The sequence below is a fragment of the Scylla paramamosain genome, chromosome 30 (genome assembly GCF_035594125.1).
Source record: "Scylla paramamosain isolate STU-SP2022 chromosome 30, ASM3559412v1, whole genome shotgun sequence".
NCBI classification, from domain to species: domain Eukaryota; kingdom Metazoa; phylum Arthropoda; class Malacostraca; order Decapoda; family Portunidae; genus Scylla; species Scylla paramamosain.
Genome location: NC_087180.1, coordinates 10,989,115 through 11,009,108, shown reverse-complemented (window position 1 = coordinate 11,009,108; position 19,994 = coordinate 10,989,115). Strand labels below are relative to the sequence as shown.

General features: G+C 39.8%; 2 protein-coding genes and 2 long non-coding RNA genes across 4 annotated transcripts in view; 3 read left to right on the top strand and 1 right to left on the bottom strand.

The window, feature by feature from the left end:
* The first annotated feature begins 76 nt into the window (after positions 1-76).
* On the top strand, positions 77-5,924 carry LOC135115832 (uncharacterized). Its single transcript, XM_064032830.1, has 6 exons — positions 77-596; positions 1,201-1,378; positions 2,254-2,395; positions 3,273-3,458; positions 4,242-4,408; positions 5,079-5,924. The coding sequence occupies exons 1-6, from the start codon at positions 265-267 to the stop codon at positions 5,259-5,261; spliced, it is 1,188 nt and encodes a 395-aa protein (XP_063888900.1). The 5' UTR covers positions 77-264; the 3' UTR covers positions 5,262-5,924.
* On the bottom strand, positions 3,334-4,716 carry LOC135115835 (uncharacterized). Its single transcript, XR_010276066.1, has 3 exons — positions 4,565-4,716; positions 4,271-4,426; positions 3,334-3,454 (listed from the first exon to the last, which is right to left on the bottom strand). It is a non-coding gene; the product is annotated as an uncharacterized LOC135115835 (long non-coding RNA).
* Positions 5,925-9,041: 3,117 nt separating the features above from the next.
* On the top strand, positions 9,042-10,315 carry LOC135115834 (immediate early response gene 5 protein-like). Its single transcript, XM_064032832.1, has one exon. The coding sequence runs from the start codon at positions 9,161-9,163 to the stop codon at positions 9,875-9,877; it is 717 nt and encodes a 238-aa protein (XP_063888902.1). The 5' UTR covers positions 9,042-9,160; the 3' UTR covers positions 9,878-10,315.
* Positions 10,316-18,091: 7,776 nt separating this feature from the next.
* Positions 18,092-19,994, top strand: part of LOC135115836 (uncharacterized) — a 19,986-nt gene continuing 18,083 nt past the window's right edge. The window contains exon 1 of the long non-coding RNA XR_010276068.1: positions 18,092-18,743. This is a non-coding gene — a long non-coding RNA (uncharacterized LOC135115836). The remainder of the gene's footprint in view (positions 18,744-19,994) is intronic.

Genomic DNA, 19,994 nt, shown 5'->3' with positions numbered 1-19,994 from the left:
CTAATCAAAATCATATCCCACTAAGAAATGTTAGACATACAAGTAATGGTCAGCTGTTGATGCCAGAGAAACTTAAAACCATGGGTCTGCAGCTGCTTACAAAAAAAAAAGGCACATGATGTAACCAGTACTTTATCTGCAACCACCATCACTACTACTACTGTCACTACCACTGCCACCTCCACCTCACCTGGTGTATCAATTCAGGGAGGGCGAGTGGTGGTGGGAACTAACAGTTTTCAACTGTTAAAAAGTCAAGGTAAAATGGCAGTTAAGCAACTTCCTCTACTCAGTATGCACAATAATAAAATATCAAATATACCAGTGCAGCCATTGTTGTTCAATAATAAAGGTGATCTTGTAGTTATAAAGAGTTCTGGTGGACAAGTCAAAGATACTTCTGCCATAATCAAGACTGAGGGCAGTGATGAGACCAAGCATTTAAAAGTTAAAGATTCCTCAAGTCTTCTGAGTGATGTCAGTGAAGTTTGTTCAGTGACTGACTCTGGTAGTCAAAAGAATCTGATTGGTGCTAATAACAGAGAAAATCAAGTGGATGAGGAACAGGCATCTACTTACTGGGAAGACTACTTGAGGTAAGGGACATTAGACTCTCTCTCTCTCTCTCTCTCTCTCTCTCTCTCTCTCTCTCTCTCTCTCTCTCTCTCTCTCTCTCTCTCTCTCTCTCTCTCTCTCTCTCTCTCTCTCTCTCTCTCTCTCTCTCTCTCTCTCTCTCTCTCTCTCTCTCTCTCTCTCTCTCTCTCTCTCTCTCTCTCTCTCTCTCTCTCTCTCTCTCTCTCTCTCCCTACCCATGTAAGTGAGAAGCACGCCATATCTATTCCTTATCCCACATTTTACCAGCATTCTACTAAACCTGCATGCTCTCCCTTTTTAGTTTCTCTGTAATGTTTCATACATATTCAGCATTCAGTAATCAGTATTCTTATATAAGATAAAAAAAAAGAGCTGTAAGCTGTAAAGGCATTCATATTAATAGAATTTTTAGGGAATACTTAATAAATTGTGAAAATTTATCACACTCCATCATTGTGCTTAACTCATTCAACACTTTGCATTATACTTTGTTTTACTTGATATGGATCATTTATTACATCTTGTTAATATGTTTGGTCATAGTGAATGAATACCTTGTATTATCATATTAATGCAGGCAGATCCCTCACTACTATTTCTCATCAGCCGTGTGTGTGAGGCTTGCAAGTCCAGCACCTCTTCAGAAGTATGTGTGTCACTATGGCTAAAGATGCTGCCACTAGTTCATCCTAGCCAAACACCACCTTCACCTTTCTCCTTCTGTCAAGCCAAATCCTGCCAGCAGTTTCTGAGATGGCCCCTTGCCAAACAGAGAGCCTGTGAGGTTAGTGATTTAGTCATCATTACAGGGAGGTCCCATAATACAATCATCCAGTATATGAGAAATCAACAATAGAAGATGAGTAAATTAGGGACTACTTTCTTTATACAAGCGCAAAAATCCAATGATATTAGCTCCAGTCCAAGGCGAGTAAAATTACAATGTTTAAAATGTGTGCCTTCCTGCACCCTAGTACTAACACATCAGGGCTGTATGATGTCTAATGATTTAAATGTGCAGGGACAAGTTTGTTAGTACTACTCAGGTTGTACTTTCAGGTTGCTTTATCATCATTTCTGTAATAAAGACATGTTTTTTGTGTTTGATATCGTATATTTTAGTTTTGGTATCATACATTTTAGCTTGAAAACTTACCTTTGACAAGGGTCACTGAACCTAACCCATTTTTTGCCATTAATTACATGTTTCATTATACGAGTATTCATTATAAGAGCAATTCAAATGGAATCTAATTGCTCATATCATCAGGACCTCCCTGTATTAAATAATGTTACATTTTTTTTGCACTTTAGAATATAAACATTGTATTTTGTTGAAGCAGAGGTACAGTAAAGTAGCACCCTTAGCTTGAAAGTTGTTGGTGATATTCAAAATAGTAATTGTTTCCAGTAAAAGTTGTGTTTAGGTTATTTAATTTCAGTTTAGATGACTTAAAAATAGAATCCCTGCTGTCTAAGTTCTATGTATTGTTTGTTTAAATGTACAGTTTCATGTATCACTGTTTTACAGTATAAAATATATATCTGATAAAGTTCAGAGCAGTTCATTAATCTGTCATGCATTCATGACAATTCAGAAGGTCTTTGCCTTGTCTTCATGGAATATCAGGTTTTTCATTATTGATTAATGTCTTACAGTTTCAGAGAGCAAGAGAAGTAGTGTGGTGGCTAGAGGAGTGTCATGTGGAAGGGTGGGAGAGATGGACAGTACCTAGGGTTGTGGCTTGGGCAAGGAGTCATGCCCATACCCCTGTAGCACATAGGCCAGTCCTTCACACAGGTAAGTCTTAATTATTGATATATATTTATCTTGTTTCAAAATATTTGAATGTCAACATCCATATATTAACCCCTTTGAGTGCTACAACACTTGTTATTTCATTTGAGTAACCCTAGATGATGTTACTAAGCAGTAAGGAGATTACCAGGACCAAAAGATCTCTGAACTTCATGTACTTGTTCACTTCATTTGCTATGCATGATATCTTTTGTAAACTAGCATTTGACCAGTTCATTAATCTCAATATGTCAAAGCAGTCAGAGGGTGAGGAAGGAAAAATAATTTTTTCCAGATGTTGGAGAGAAAGAAAAGTCTTAAGAACAGTATTTCTAACCTTGGAATATCTTTGTTCTTATCCTAAAAATTTGTTCAGAGAACACAGTGTAAAGAAATTAGACTATCTTGAAATGAACTCACATAGCTCTGTGAATGTGCAATGCTAATAAGAAAGATGTTTCAACCTGTATAGAGTGAAGAAGGAAAAATAATATTGAATGCTTCAATGAAGTAGTGAGAACAGTTAAATCCATTCACTAATTTATTGATATATAGATAAAAGATGAGTAATTGAGTAAATGATATTGAATACTTTGAAGTGGATAGTACAAGTAAGTAGATGACAGAAGATGGAAGATATATGATGCTGTCTTAGAGAAGAACATGGAAATAAACAGTTTACATACAAGTAGTACATTGATATAGCTTGAGCAAGTACTGTTAGATGATGAAGACTAATAACCTATGTTCAGTACCTTGTTCCATACCATGAAGAATATAGAAGGATAATAGCTGAGTATAAGGCTTCAGCTTTTACAAAACAATAAAAAAGTATAAATAAATCATCCTCATCTCTTTCATATCTTATGTTGTGGCACAGACAAATTACAAGTGCCATCATCTAGTCCTGCTTCTGGAAAGTCATTATCTTATGTGGGAGATTTAGAAGAGCTGGAGCAACAGAGGCACCAAAGCAATACAGCCTGTACCTCTGACTCTCCTGAGGTGGATGTGGTGGGTCTTGATGAGGAAGAAGAGTCACAGGGAGGCTCCAGAAGAATACTGGGTGAGATATGCTTTATTATATTAACTACTGAAACTAGGTAATAGTCAACACACCTAACTATGAATGAATGACATACATTTACTGTTCGAGTTGAAAACCCTAGAAAAATCCTACAAATGTTTATTTGTAATAGATATGTTGTCTATCCAGCAATAATTCTTAATATTAGATCAGTGTTATTTTATTGTCAGATGCAGTATTTAATGCAATCAGTCAATCACTCTTCAGTTCCTTACAAACTATAATAGTTTGATGTCTCAATATATGATGAGAATCAAGAACAAACTTCAATATTGAACTTGCAGTATATTTATGATAAATGTACTTGGCACCATTTTTGAAGGATAAATATTGACTGGTTTTATATTATGTACTTCTCAATCCACAAAAAAAAGCAATGAAAAAATCCCTAATAGGATATGGCAGTGGTTCTTAACCCTTGGGTTGCGACCCAAAGGTGGGTCACCAAGGATATGTGCGCAGTTTTTTTTTCCCGAATATACCTATTCAAAATGTTATTAAAGTCCTATATATAGAATACCTAAGTCATTAGCATCTAAGGCTAAGCAAATCACAGAGACATGGACAATTTAATTGAGTTGAAAAAACAGTGTACCTCTACTCTTGCCTTTTAAATCTAATTCAGATTTTAAATAAAAGTGTTGATGAAGGTATATGGGTTGCCATGGTCAGTCTGAACAGGATTTTGGGTTGCAGCCAAAAAAAAAGGTTCAGAATCACTGTGCTATGGTTTTGATAAAAGATTATTTGGCTCTACTTCAGGATCCCCATTTAAGAGGCAGTTAGAATACCTTCAGTGGGAGGATGCTGAGATGGGTAGTGCTTGTGAGTGGGTGGGTCAGCTCAGCTCACAACTCCGGATCTCTTTGTATCCTGAGGAGGTCGCTGAAGGCTATATGGCAGATGTTGCACGTGGTACTCTCTGGAAGGTATGTGTGTGAGGCCACCTGTAAAACATTAACCATGAATATTACAGATTCAGTTATGTGAGAGAATTTTTTATTGATTTTTTTTAATTGACTGATATAAAGATTATATACTGTTTAGACATACTACTTTGGTCAGTTTTCCTGTTCTGTTCATACCATTGAAAGTGTGTGAATCCAGCTAGAACTTGGGATTTCATAGAACAGTACAGTTATTATGAGATTTAGTTGTTCTTTGAAGTACAGGTGAATAGCAATAGTCACACTTAAAAGACTGGTTACTTTTATATCTTTTAACAACTGTCAACATTTAAGCTGCCTCATATATATATATATATATATATATATATATATATATATATATATATATATATATATATATATATATATATATATATATATATATATATACTTAATTCTCAGCATTTAAACTACATTTAAGAGGCTCTAAAAGTTATTGGGATGCTCAGTGGTGTTTTCATGATAATGCAACATTGCACATTCAGATAGGAAAAAGCAACCAATGAAAACCCAGCTGATCATCCCTGTGGCTTGTGATAAATAGGCTTTATAAAAATCCATTGTTTCAGAATATGATGAATAGTGAAGTATGTTTGTGCTAAATAACGCATATTTAGATTGACACATATCTTTGGTTTATTTCATGATGCAGGCTACTCTGAGCTTCATGGAGGACCTCTTGCGTGCAGCATACTTTCAGGGGTGGAATGAAGCCACTGATGTCCCACCCCGTAACATCATCGTCAATCATGTTCAGGCAGCACTCATTACTACGCGGCCGGAGTTTGATCTATTGACAGAACACGGGCTGGGAACTCCCAGTGAAGAATTGTGAGACAGTCCTAGCAAACTGTAGGCTAAGAAGGTGTGGTACAGGTCGGTAGAGCGTAGTCAATTATTGCAGTCACCGATAATTTCTTCACTATTATAGTCAGCTACCCTCTCAGTATTACTTCCTGAGAAATTATTAGTTTATCTCTTGCTTCATAAAAGCGGCTAAATAATTTCTTTCACGAATAACAGGTAAATTATCTTGAGTGTATTCAATAATATAATGTATACTGTAGTATTCGACATTTTCTAAACATTTAAAAATTTGACTTAAATTAGCACTGTTTTACCGCTTTAAAATGTTAATTTAAGCACTGTGATGAAAATGATACATTGTATGACTTTTCATTGTTATTTTTTTACGATACGTAGCAGCAGCAGCAGTAGTAGTAGTAGTAGTAGTAGTAGTAGTAGTAGTAGTAGTAGTAGTGGTGGTGGTGGTGGTGGTGGTAGATGTTTAATATGACAAGTGGCACAGTCATATCCAGTTTTCATTCATAAAATTCTTAAGTTCTAAAAAATAATAATAATAATAAGAAGAAGAAGAAGAAAACAGTAAAGACTGTCCCTCACCACTACCTGTTACCAGGAAAACGTACTGTGATATTACGTATTACAAACAAGCATACAAGTTGTCAAAAAAAAAAAAAAATATCTCAGGGATGTACTGGTGTTTTTCCACTCCTTGAATTATGTAGCTCTGTAATCTCTATTCATAGGATATCCTGTTGTTGTTAAGTGCGTTCCTTTATATTAAATGATCAGAAACGTGTTCAACTGAAACAGCATTTAGGAAACGATATTATCACATTATTATTATTATTATTATTATTATTATTATTATTATTATTATTATTATTATTATTATTACCACTTCCATCATTATGCTAATGTGCAAGTAGATTGCGTCAGTGCGGCGACTGGCGACTCACTTGTGACTCAGCGGGTGAGTGAGTGACCTTCGTTCCCCATGATCCCCCATCCATCTCCTTTTCCTACTCTCGCCGCCATGCCCCTTCATTCCCACCGATATCCCGCCCTTCATAGCATCTAGGGAAGTCTACTTTTATTTGCAGTAGATGAGGCGTATTAGTCTCTCTCTCTCTCTCTCTCTCTCTCTCTCTCTCTCTCTCTCTCTCTCTCTCTCTCTCTCTCTCTCTCTCCGCATGCCGTGTCGTCGCAGTATCCAGAATGACCTACATTTTTCCCTCACCTTAGCTAACCCACACTAATGATCCCAAATTAGCCAAGATATACTTTCCCATACCACTCTATTTACTCAGTACTATCAACGTCATGTTCTTGGCACTTTATTTGGTAGCGCGAGCCCAGTATCACTCGTTGATAACTTTGTGGAAGAGCTAGAGTACGTGTACGTCACTAGCCTCGCTCCATCCTCCGCCATGCCGTAGTACTCGTCCCAATCCTTCAGTTGGCTCTGGCTCCAGTGGCTCTTCGATTTGCTTTTCGTGTCGATCTTTCTAAAGCCATGTAGGGAAGGACTATGGAAGCATGTGTTGAGTGAGAGCGATTTTGAGAGATGAGATATATTCGAATGAGGATTATAAGAAAAGCTAGATACCTGTTCACACCTGTATTTTGTCTGCAAGGCCGGGGCCTGAGTCATGAGCGTGCCTCGTGCCTCCTCGTCTCTTACCCTCCCCATCCTTGAACCCCTCCCTCTACACAAGAATCACCTCCCCGTGACGTGAGAACTGCCTTGTGACGTCACCGTATGTTTACACTTTACATTGCTATGGCGTGGCTTTTTTTTTTGGGGGGGGGTAACGTGGAGGTATCCCTATGGATATTTTTAATTCACTAGTTGCAGGATGAAATTTATTGAAAAATAAGAAGGAATTTACGCTGCTCGCTTTTCTCGTTTTTTTTTTTTTTTCTGGGGGGGACGGGGGGGCGTGTATGTGAACTTAACAATTTTTTTTTAATAGTTTTATCAGTTAAGGTTGATATTGTGGCTTAAATTCGGTGTTATCTCTATCACAGTAGGGCTTGATAGTATACAGTGTCCTGAATGCAGAGGAGGCACCTGTTCTTTATATCTTTTAAATGACAGGTCTGAGGACGTGAACGGTTACCTGTTGTGACAGATAGATTGTTTGAAATGTTTAATCTTTCTATAAATTTAATTGTTTTCAATATATTAACAAAGTATTTTTTACTTATTTTCATTTATTTATTATTTTTATTTATTTATTTTTTTTTTCAAATTGTGTGATTATTTTGTATATTTAAGTCACTAAGTGGAGTTAGTATGACGTCTGTTAAGTGTGTGTGTGTGTGTGTGTGTGTGTGTGTGTATTTCACCCACGGTTTCGAGGATCGTGTGTGCGTGCGTGCGCGCAACAGTACTTCATGGCAAGGCTCTTTTTTTTTTTTTTTTTTTTTTTTTTTTTTTTTTTTTTTCTCTCTCTCTCCCCCATTAGCAGTATATATGCCACAGGGAAATATGATTAAATAGGGAACATGGCTTATTGACTACTAATCTATGGTACGTGGTAGATGCTCGACGTGAAAAAATAATAATAATAATAATTATAAATAAATAAAAAACTACGAAGGCCAGTGAACAATGTGGAGTGCATTCAGTTATATGATGAGCAAACGCTGCGTTGATCTTCCGTAAATTATAAAACTAGAATCTACAGCCTCATAATCTACAGTGTAGATGAACGCCGTTTTGCAGCACTAATCTTTCAGTCTTCACTTAAATAATAATTCAAAATATATAATTACTCTTGTTATGAAACTGTTCCCGCATGTGTTGTGTGTGTTGCACGATGTACACAAGGAAATGAACATCAGTAAGTTCGCACAAAGTTTTACTGGACTGTCGCATGCTTATAGTAGCCTTATGCGTGTAATACGGAAATTTGGTACTCGAGCGGCATTGAATCATGTTACATAGACTGACTCACGTAGGAAGACTCACGTGGCACATGAGTCATCGTATACCAGTATACAATATATAGTGTGTCAATTACGTACCGATATTATTTGTATACTAAGGAGTGGTTTATTGATGTTACTATTTCGGAGCACTTATGAAGGAGAAAATATAATAGCCATAAATGGAATCGTGCTTTACCGATTACATAATTAGATGAAACGTTTTGCAATGTAAAACCCCTCTTCCTTGTATTTTATGAATTTCTCAATTGCATCATGTCATCACGTAGAATGCGGGGTATAAGTTGATTTCACATAGTATAATAGTATAATAAACTCTCTCATCAGTGACTTTCAAGAAGAGGAAAGGCAATCGAACACCAGTGACGTCAGATGTGGGACACGTGAGACCTCGTGAGAGGCTAGGATGAGTAACTTCCTGACGCACTTTACGCGACTCTCTCTTTATTCATTCTACTTTTCCCATGTTTCTACATATCATAAGAAGTTACTTATCACCTAAACGATAATTCAGATAACCCTCTACACTTCCAACCCGTCAGTGAAGCTGCATACTTTACGTTTATACGCAAATAGTTATTTTTTTAGGGGGTTTTCGGGAACTCCGCACCCCGGGCCTCTGAAACACATACGGTCGAAAATTGCCCATCTAGTGGCTAGACTCCGCCTCTGCACACTGAATGAATCCCGAGGTCGCGTCAGGCAACTTTGATCTCTAACGGGACTTGATTCACGGCCACGCGGAGAGTTTGCGCATGCGCACTACTCTTCCCGCGTAAATTCAAAAGGACTCACCAGGAGCTGTGATTGGTCCACAGTCATTGTGTGACGTCACCTTGCCGAGGGTATATATACTGCTACTTTCACCACCGACGTCAGAAGCAGACGAGACAGCAGGAGGGATATTTAGCGAGCAAAGAATTCGGCCTCCAGTTGTGTTTACTTCCAATTGTATACAGCGCAAGGCAGCTGAGGATGGCGTGTGATACTCAAGCTGGACTAGAGGCTCAGAAGCTAATCAGCATTTCCTTGGGCAAGATGGCAGCGTCTCGGGTGGGACGAACAGGCACTTCACTCCACAAGTCGTTGCTAGTGGCTTCGGTTCTCCACCGCGCCCGCCATGTCTTCCTGGAGGAGAGCTACCACGTGCACCGAGCCGCACACCCCGAGGCCTACCCTCACCCCCCGCCCGCACCACAGAGCGCGCCCGTCGTAGCTGTATACACGCCGCTCCTCCCGTCCCCTCCACCTGATGTCCCGGTCGAGGAGCCTACGGATGCTGAAGATAAGGAGAACCGCATCAGCGAAGAGCAGCAGGAGCCACCTTCGCCTCCGCCGCAAGAGCCAGTTAATGATGCTGGACGGACGCCGCTCGCTGAAAGTAACATTAATGCCAGCAACAACAAAAGCAGAGCAGCGTCCTTGAAGAGGCGTCGTTGTGTGAGCCAACAAGAGACCCAAGAGGCAGTGTGGTCTATCCTACCTAAGCGGCCCCGCACTTGTTCCGCCTCCGAGGCCACGCCGGACGAGCAGGACCAGCAGAAAATTGATGCCGGCAACAGCATGGAAGTGGAGCACATTACCTCTCTCGTGTCTATCTTCAGCTTCGGTGGTCAGCGAGTGGATATGTGTGGCACAGAGGCGGCACGTGAAGACGTCGCCCAGTTCCAGCCCGTGGCCTTAGCAGTGTGAGGACTCCCTACACGTGGTTACTATTTACCTACCGTACCTGATGTGGCTCTGGCCCGCGCCTGCTAGTCATCCCTCCCTGGTGGCCGCCCACCCTACGCCTGGCACCAGCGAGACCCCTTCAAGTGAGCAGACGAGGGAAGGAAGGGAATTCCGTCGCTAGCCGTGGATTATTTGCCCGTGATGCGTGGAGCAGTGAGAGTGAATGGTGGAGTGTGAGGGGGACGGTGCTGTGGGGTGTGAGGGGCGCCAGGGATGCGGGATACCATGACGGTGCCCGCCCGTGTGGCTCACAGCCTCACGCTCTTGTGATATTATTGTACATTTTAATGTACAAAGAAAGGATTCTATTTATCACTGGTTTTTTGTGCCAGTGGGATATTAGAATATATTTTATATACCCATGTTGAAAATCGCAAAATAAAAATGCCAAAAGATAAATCTTCTCTTTTACTAAGCCTCGAGGGATGGCGGGATTAGTGATATGAAGTGGGTCAATTTTCTTTATTTGCACAGTGTTGATCCTTCACTGGAAAGTGGAGCAAGTGGAAGCTGCGGGCAATGACCGACGACTGACAGCTGAGATGGGGAACAGGTAATGAGGTGATGAAGTAGGATCTACATTGCTTGGTATTCTGCATTTGTGTCGAGAGAAATTTCTTCATAACGTCTTGTATATTAATCTTACACGGAATGCAGACGGTTAAGGATGGTAGTCGTGGAAAAAAAAATATATAATGGCGTCATACAAGATGCATCACGTGGTATTATTAATGATAGTTAAACTAATACTTGTAGAAAGCTAATTAGATTTTGAGCCACAAGAGAACCAGTATAATTATATATAGTATGATAATAGGTCATGCTTCACGTTAGTGTTTTTCCCGCCAGTTTCTGTAGAAAATGGTTAGATGGCACGTCCTCGGTCGTAAGCTAAAGCATCCACGTGTTATTTCATTGTGAGGCAATACGCCAATTACATTCACACACGCGTAAAGGAACTGTTAAAGTAATTTAATTGCACTCAATTGTCGAAATTATGCGATCTTCCGCAAGGAGTTAAGGTTTGTAGAGGCGCTAACTTTTGTTCTATTTTTTCCCCAACCTACCAAGTATCATAATTGTTAAGATTGTCATAAAAATACGTTGACGCAACAGTATCATAAGTAAAAGACGGACGTTAAGACTAAAATTTTCCGACTTAAAAGCGGTGTGTGTGTGTGTGTGTGTGTGTGTGTGAGGAGGGGGGAGGTGAAGAGGGGCTTTGCTGCGTTGCCGTCACCACCATCAATTTCCTCTCGATCACATGCAATATATGGCGAATGTTTTTAATGTGGTGGATAATATAACGTACAGTAAGATGAATGTGGCATATGCAATTCTTGTGTAGTGTGGATTCGCTTGTATATGTGGCAACATGGCGTCTCCTTACGGCGCCACGGTGGAGCGTCACCAATAATTTTCCTGCTGTTCTCTATGCCGGCCTCATACTGCTATATACTGAACGTGCTCTTCACTTGCCCTAGCATGTTTTCTTCTCTACTTTTAGGATGAGAATTATCAGTTAACTAGCCAAGTAAAATTCCTGTAATGGTTGATTCACTTGTATTTATTGTATTTACTAATTGTAAACGTTTTCCACAAGACTTAGTTGCTATAGCGCCAAAATATCTCTAAATTATTCATCCGCTTTCAAGTTTTCATGTGAGAGCAATGTGCAAGTGTGGGAGAGATGTGAGGGAGGGAGGCGGCAAGACGAGTAACGGTGTGGCGGTAGTGAGAGGTCATGTGTGTGTGTGTGTGTGTGTGTGTACGCGCTTGGGCGGATGTGGGAAGGCTGTTAAAGGAAATATACGTGTGACACACGTGCGTAGGCGGATCCTGGATGTGGGTGGGACTGCAGGGTGCATGCGTATAACGAAGTGTAGGTGTGAGTGGGCGTCATCACACACACACACACACACACACACACATTCGGCACGTGATTCTCAAAACCGTGGGTGAATCGCATACAGACACGGGTACGTTATACGTTAATATATTTTCTATGTGCGTACTAACACAGCGGGTAAGTGTTCTGTTAGTTACTTGTAAGTTCACAGTTAACTCTGAAACCATTGATAACTACGAGTATCTATTTAGATGGAGAAACAAACTTCTGAATTATATACTTTCGCTAATATTGGCTACTCCGTATATATATATATATATATATATATATATATATATATATATATATATATATATATATATATATATATATATATATATCAAGATGAAGCACTCAACTCAACATAGAATTACTGCATCCGGTAACAAAAGTAAAAATATCAAACTAACACTAGGTAACAGTGTAATGATACCAGCACGCTTAAAAGAATATATGCTTTCAAAGCCAGAAAAAAGTACAATGCTAATAATAAGAATCTGATAAAATTATGAAGAAAATAAAGAAAATCACAGCAGTAAGTTTAAAGCCGTATACCATTCTCAGTGTTTTGAGCGACAGCAATATATGTTCTTGAAAAGAATGTTCTTAAAGAACAGGTGAGGGTAACGACCCTCAAGGTCCTACGGGCTTATTAATGTGAAAGTTGGCAAGAGAATCACACTGTCTCCCCCTCAATCCCCCTCCCACCCAAATTATCTCCCACACCTGTCTCCTCCCTCTCTCTCCACCTCTTACTTTTTTTTTTTCCTGTCTCACCTACAACCTCTTCACGCATTCTTCTTTACAATGTTATTTTCTATTAGTGCCTATCCTCCCCCCCCCCTCTCTCTCTCTCTCTCTCTCTCTCTCTCTCTCTCTCTCTCTCTCTCTCTCTCTCTCTCTCTCTCTCTCTCTCTCTCTCTCTCTCTCTCTCTCTCTCATTTTTTTTTGTGTGTGTGTGTGTGTGTGTAAAGGTGGCAAGAGAATTTTTGTCATTTATTGGACAGAGAGATGTACAGTGGTAACTTAGTGGCTTAATGGAAATTCAAGTGGGTGATGCAATTGTGTGTGTGTGTTAATCACGTGGAAAATTCGTGCACGGCAGCCACAAAAATTATAATAAATAAATAAAAAATTAATATGTATATATTATATATATATATATATATATATATATATATATATATATATATATATATATATATATATATATATATATATATATATATATATATATATATATCATAATGACCGATCTATAAATAAGGATGTGGCTTTCTTATCCTATTACTGAAAGACAGGAAATGTTTGCTCATCAATGAAAACTTAACAAACTAATCCAAGCGGGCACGAACTTAAGCCTGCGATGTGACAAACTACTATATTACCACTGAACTCTTAAGTGTGTGTGTGTGTGTGTGTGTGAAAGTAATTTGTAAGCGGTTGGTACGGGTGTTGCAACACGTATGAAGATCATGGGATAATTTTGTGGCGATTTGGTGCCTTATGACAGTGAGCCTCGTAATTCAAATGTGTATGATGATCAGAAATTTTGCACTGTTGGAAATTAAGTACTGAGTGACAAATGTTAATGTTATTTTGCAATGATGAGTAGTATGGTTGCGATAACAGCAGCAGCAGCGACGACAACAACAACAATAACAACAACAGTACTAATAGAAGTAGTAGTAGGATTGGACGTGGTGGTGATGGTTGTGTCAGTTATGGGAAGGTAGTAGCGGTGGGTACTGTAAATTGATAATAAAAGTAGTGGTGCATATAATGTGGTGGTGGTAGTGGTGCTGGTGTGGGTACTCTTATTTGGTTACGTGTACAAAGATAAAACGATGATTAGGATAAGATATAATGGTCCTTGTGATAACTGTGTTGCTGTCACTACTACGATTGCTGCTGCTTTTTTTTTTTTTTATGTAAGAGGGCCACTGGCAAGGGCGAGAAAAAAAATAAATAATACAAATAAATAAATAAAAAATAGAAAGGCCTCACTTATAACCAAGAAATAGAGAATAAGTGTCTTAAAACCTTCCTCTTGAAAGTTCAAGTCATAGGAAGGAGGAAATACAGAAGCAGGCAGGGAGCTCCAGAGTTTACCACAGAAAGGAACGAATGATTGAGAATACTAGTTAACTTTTGCATTAGAGACATGGACAAAATAGGGCTGAGAGGAAGAAGAAAGTCTTGTGTACCGAGGCCGCGGGAGGAGAGGAGGCAAAATCAGAAGAGCAGTTTGCGTGAAAAAGCTGCAGAAGATAACAATAGATGCAACACTGTGGCTATGAGAAAGAGGCTGAAGACAGTCAGTTAGAAGAGAAGAATTAATAAGACTAAAAGCTTTTGATTCCACCATGTCTAAAATAATGGTATGAATGGAATCTCCCATACATGTGAAGAATACTCCACACATGGACGGGTAAGTTCCTTGTACAGAGTTAGAAGCTGAAGGAGACGGACTAAGAAAAACTGGCGGAGACAACTCAGAATGCCTTACTTCAAAGAAACTGAGATGAGATGTGAAGTTTCCACTTTAGATTATAAGAAAAGGACAAACCGAGGATGCTCAGTGTAGAATAGGGGACAGTCAAGTGTCATTGAAGAAGAGGGAATAGTTATCTGGAAAGCTGTGCCAAATTAATAGATGGAGGAATTGGGTTTTTGAGGTACTGAACATTACTGAGTTTGCTTTAGTCCTATCAGAAATTTTAGATAGATCAGAAGTCAGGCGTTCTGTGGCTACTACTACTACTACTACTATTAATGTTACTACTGCTGTTGTTCTTGATGTTGTTGTTGTTGCTGCTGCTGCTACTACTAATACTAATGCTACGAATACTATTTAAATGCGTTATATTTTTTAAATAATTGAAATATTGCTACCACCACCACCACAACAACTACAAATGCTATAATCACCGCCGACTACTCCTACTACTACTGCTACTACTACTACTACTACTACTACTACTATCCTTTTACTTGTATCAGTAAACCACTTACCACCATCTCATTTAGAGGTGGTATTTGGTAATGGATATTTTCCGTCGACAATTTCAAAGCAAATTTCCCAGAATATGCGTTCCTGAAGCCACAGCAGTGTCAATAGAAAAGTAGTAGTAGTAGTAGTAGTAGTAGTAGTAGTAGTAGTAGTAGTAGTAGTAGTAGCAGTAGTAATAGTAGTAGCAGTAGTAGTAGCATTAGTAGTATAAAAACTATTTGTAGAATCATAGACAATGATGTAGTATAGTAGTAGTAGTAACGGCAGCACTTATTCACTGTTACCACAAATGCCATTAACTTATTGCTTTGCAAAAAGACTACTGCTGCCTCGGGTGAAGACTCCGCCATTTTGTGTAATAGTCACGTGCACAGAGAGGGAAGGAGGAGGAGGAGGGATGGACGAGGGAGTCGGAGGATGAAGAGGAGGAGGAGGAGGGGAAGAGGGACGGGGCAGAGAGGCACCTCTCAGAAAGAAAACCGGGAAGGGAGGGAGGGGTGAGGCAGGGGGAAAACCGGAATGAATCAGTTACACGTAGGGTGACGCGCGCTGGGTCTTAACACTGATGACGTCACAATTTGTCGGCGAAGCGTCGGCGACTCTTCGGCGAAGTGTCGCAGACAAGTTTTGGTCTGTCGCCGACAAAAATTACTTGAAAATCGTTGAAATTTCAAATTTTGCACGGCAGCCGCAACCGGGAGTCGCCTTGACGAGCACAGCTTTCCACCTCTCCGCCACTGGACAAGACCTCCCCAGGTGATTGCCCAAACATGTCGTCCGAGGACGTTTTTCACCACAGAACGGGTTGAAGATATATGAGCTGCCGGAGACCATGGGTCAGAAGTTTGATGTTGACATCGGTGTGGGTGATTCTGCTATCCAAATTGACTTGTCAACACAACCACCATCACATTCGACCTCAGGTCGATTGTGATGGCCTCACCCTTCAACCTCCAGACAAAACTCTAGCCAGGAAGAAGAGGAGAATGGCGACGACCCAAGCAGCGACGATGAATTTTCACAACAAAGTTTGGGTGTCTCCAACCAGAGGAAGCTGAGAGGGAAGTTGCTGCCGGACCAGGAGGAGGAACCAATCGAGTGGATCCATCGGACTCAGGTATTCTACGTCAAGAAGAGCCCGAAGTACATGGACAAGACCTATAAATTCCGTGTGTTGCACAAAAAGACCCAGGATATGTTGGTTGGACGTGAGTATAGTGTATTAATGTCAAAACAATTTTATTGTGTTTACAGTGCAGTGATCATTTATTTCTTTACGAAAGTGCAACAGTGCTCAGTGATTTTATTTGCAACAGTGTTATAGTGCTAAATTTTTTTTGTTGTGAAAGTGCTTTTATTCGTGTGTAAAATACCCGTGATATATATATATATATATATATATATATATATATATATATATATATATATATATATATATATATATATATATATATATATATATATATATATATATATATATATATATATATATATATATATATATATATATATATATATATATATTTTTTTTTTTTTTTTTTTTTTTTTTTTTATCATTGTGTCATTGTAATTTATATACAATATTTTTTTCCTTGCAGCAAATGTTCAGAAGGCATGGTTTACCTCCATGTGAACGCGATGGATTAAGCTGGGAATAGTGCCTACCACGGGGACTTGACGGTGCGGGAACAATGGATCCTGGATTCCTTCTCCTCTCTGAAGGACCTTGTGGTCCCTGCTGAAACCCATGAATCCAAGATAAATATCTTCTGAATTTTTACTTGTACGATTTCAAAGCAATATTTTCTTTTCATGTACATAATTTATGATCGTGGAGAAATACTGCATTTTTGTGTTTTTCTTCACTTATTCCAAACATTTACTATAATATTTGTTTCAATTCTTTCCACAATTGGTTGATCATCCAAATTCACCACCAGGAGGGACAATACCACCCATCAGAGCGACCTGGAGGAAGACCTGCAACTCGCACCTGACGACCCGACATCGCCTACTACCGGCAGACCCCACCCCACCATCACCACACCAAGGAACTAAGTACCAGCGCATCGAGCCAGACGAAGAGTGAAGTAAGAAATCCAACATGCTTTAATAACTCTGAATGTGCCAATGTTTAGTTATGCCCTTGAGACGACTTCGATGAAATTTAACAGGTGTAAGATTGTAACGTAAGATCAAGACATTGATTGCAATAGTCTAACACTTCCTTTTTTCAATGTCAAAGTTGTTTGCTATATTATGATAACGTTTAGCATGAACTTTACTTTTTAAAAGTGTTTGTATATAGAAGACATACATCACTTCTTGTGCCTTAGTTATATGTCTCTTTTGCTTAGTGTACCCTAATGTGTATCTGGATAAGTAAATGTAATTATTGGATTTATTTTAATCTTCACAAATGTCATTTTCAAACCTTCGAACTTTCCCTAAATTCCAACAATATTTAAATGTACATTTCTTTTGTAGAATATTAAGTACTGATAATATATTATTTTACTGCCCACAGGTATTGGCCCAACATCTGGAGGCGTCCATACCCTTGACGCGCCAGGTGGCGAAGAGATTGTCCCGGAAGGATGAGAGGATCCCTGCCGACCTTCGTTTGCAAAAATTCCTGGACACCGGAAAGCACGGCATGCAGGGCAACACATAGACGGAATTCATGGACCTCTCAAAATGGTGTGGAATAAACTCCATGGGTTCCAGGTGACCAGGCTCGCAACTACACAGGAGCGCTCTCACCACCAACCCCAACCAACTCTGCCACATCAATCTGCCACTGTTCCAGCACCCCAGTTTGGTCAGCAAGTTCACCAGCCGTCCTAGGACCAGGTGCAGCGCCAGGTATCTGACCTACAGGCACAGCTGAGCCACCGCGGAGGTCTACCCGAGACCCATCCCCAAGCCTTCACCCCCAATATTCAGGTGTGTCCGGCCTTAACGTGACCCTTGGGAATGGGGCTAGTCTCCTTGCTGTTATGGGCGTTTTGGGCAGCTCACGACTCGAGAAGCGTGATTTAAGAAGATGGATTGCACTATGGATTCTTGTAAATAAGCACAACACTCTTGAGAGTCAGAGCGACAGGACAGAAAAATAGTGCGAGGTAAACGAACGGGCAGAGACGGCCAAGCATATATATATATATATATATATATATATATATATATATATATATATATATATATATATATATATATATATATATATATATATACAAACACACATACATACATGCAGAGAGAGAGAGAGAGAGAGAGAGAGAGAGAGAGAGAGAGAGAGAGAGAGATGGGGGAGGGAGGGGAAAGTACTATACATATACGGTTCTTCATATTGCACTAGTGTACAAGGTGCAGTAGAGCGATGCACTTCAAAAGAGCTTAAGTAAATCGGTATATGTATGTATGCATGAAGTAACGTGCATGGGTAGGCTTATTTTATTTAGCAAACAAAGTTTTGTGCTCTCTCTCTCTCTCTCTCTCTCTCTCTCTCTCTCTCTCTCTCTCTCTCTCTCTTAGTTGAGATCCGTCTTGTAAAAATAACTCTCTCTCTCTCTCTCTCTCTCTCTCTCTCTCTCTCTCTCTCTCTCTCTCTCTCTCTCTCTCTCTGTCAAGAGACAATTATCATGTAAGTTACAAGAGAGAGAGAGAGAGAGAGAGAGAGAGAGAGAGAGAGAGAGAGAGAGAGAGAGAGAGAGAGAGAGAGAGACGCCAAAATCCACGAGAAGATAAAAAAAAAAAAGAAAAGTCGGTGGCAATTGTTTGACGTAGACTGCTGTGGGGTGACGTCAAAGGGGGAAGTCTTACGCCACCCACACCCGTCGCCCACCCACCCGTGGATCCCCGTCAGGAGACCCAGACCAGCTAAAGATAGATAGACCCAAGAGCTGCTCCTTCAGACATTCGAGGTATATACACCTTCAAGATACGAAAAGCTAGTCTGCCTACTTAATTAGTGTGTGTGTGTGTGTGCAGGCGAAAACCTGTGGTAGCATGGAGGGAGAGGCAAAGAGGGAGGATAAGGAGGGTTGGAGGGAGGGAGAGAGGGAAGGGTGTGGACCAATGACGGCCGACACCCCGTCACCTGCCAGCGCATTTGAGCAAATGTCGGAATATTATAATTTCAAACCCTATACTATTCATGCATTATTATATTTATTTATCGTGTGTAACTGGTTATGAGTTGTAAATATCATAAATAAAAGAACTATTTATATAATTTACGTTAGATTTATTATTTATATACACGGGAGTGAGTGGTCGAATACGCCTAGTGAAGGTCGCCATACGGGGGTGTTGCCACATCCGCCCTGACTTGTTGCATTCACACCGCTCTCTGCACTGTCTGAATGCAAGCATGGTGCATTTTGTTTACATTTTTCCCTTTAACATTATGTCACACTACTGTCATCTGTGTTGCTCTTTTTTTTCTTATGCTTCGTGTTGCTAGGCGTCTTTGTTTCTGAAGCTTTCCTCATTAGAATTTTTCCTAGTGCGACACGCTGTTTGACTTTTTTTTTTTCATTATCTAGGCATATTAGTTATATACGTCTACATCCTTGCTTCTAAAATAACCAAGCTTGAGGTCGTAAAGGGACTGCACTCAACATTATTATTATTATTATTATTATTATTATTATTATTATTATTATTATTATTATTATTATTATTATTATTACCACCACCACCATTATTATCATCATTACTACTACTACTACTACTAATACTACTACTAATACTACTACTAATACTAATACTACGTTTTATGAGGTCCTTATGAGAAAAAGGTATATTAGAAGAATAAGAATTACAAGTCTCTCTCTCTCTCTCTCTCTCTCTCTCTCTCTCTCTCTCTCTCTCTCTCTCTCTCTCTCTCTCTCTCTCTCTCTCTCTCCACGCGCCTGTTTGTTTATTAAACTGTCATAGTACACACACACACACACACACGGATACGACAGATCGAGGCGCCACACACACGTACTGAGTCATGAGGTGCGTTCAGAGCTGCCTGGAGAAAGATTTCGTAACTCGACCTTAATAATCAAGTGGCGCCGTAGTGGTGACTCGCGACTGCCGCCTCTGTAGTACCCACGCCCACACCCACAAGAGCAACGGATAGCTTGCAGAGAAAACGCAACACCTCTATTTCCGTTCACGGC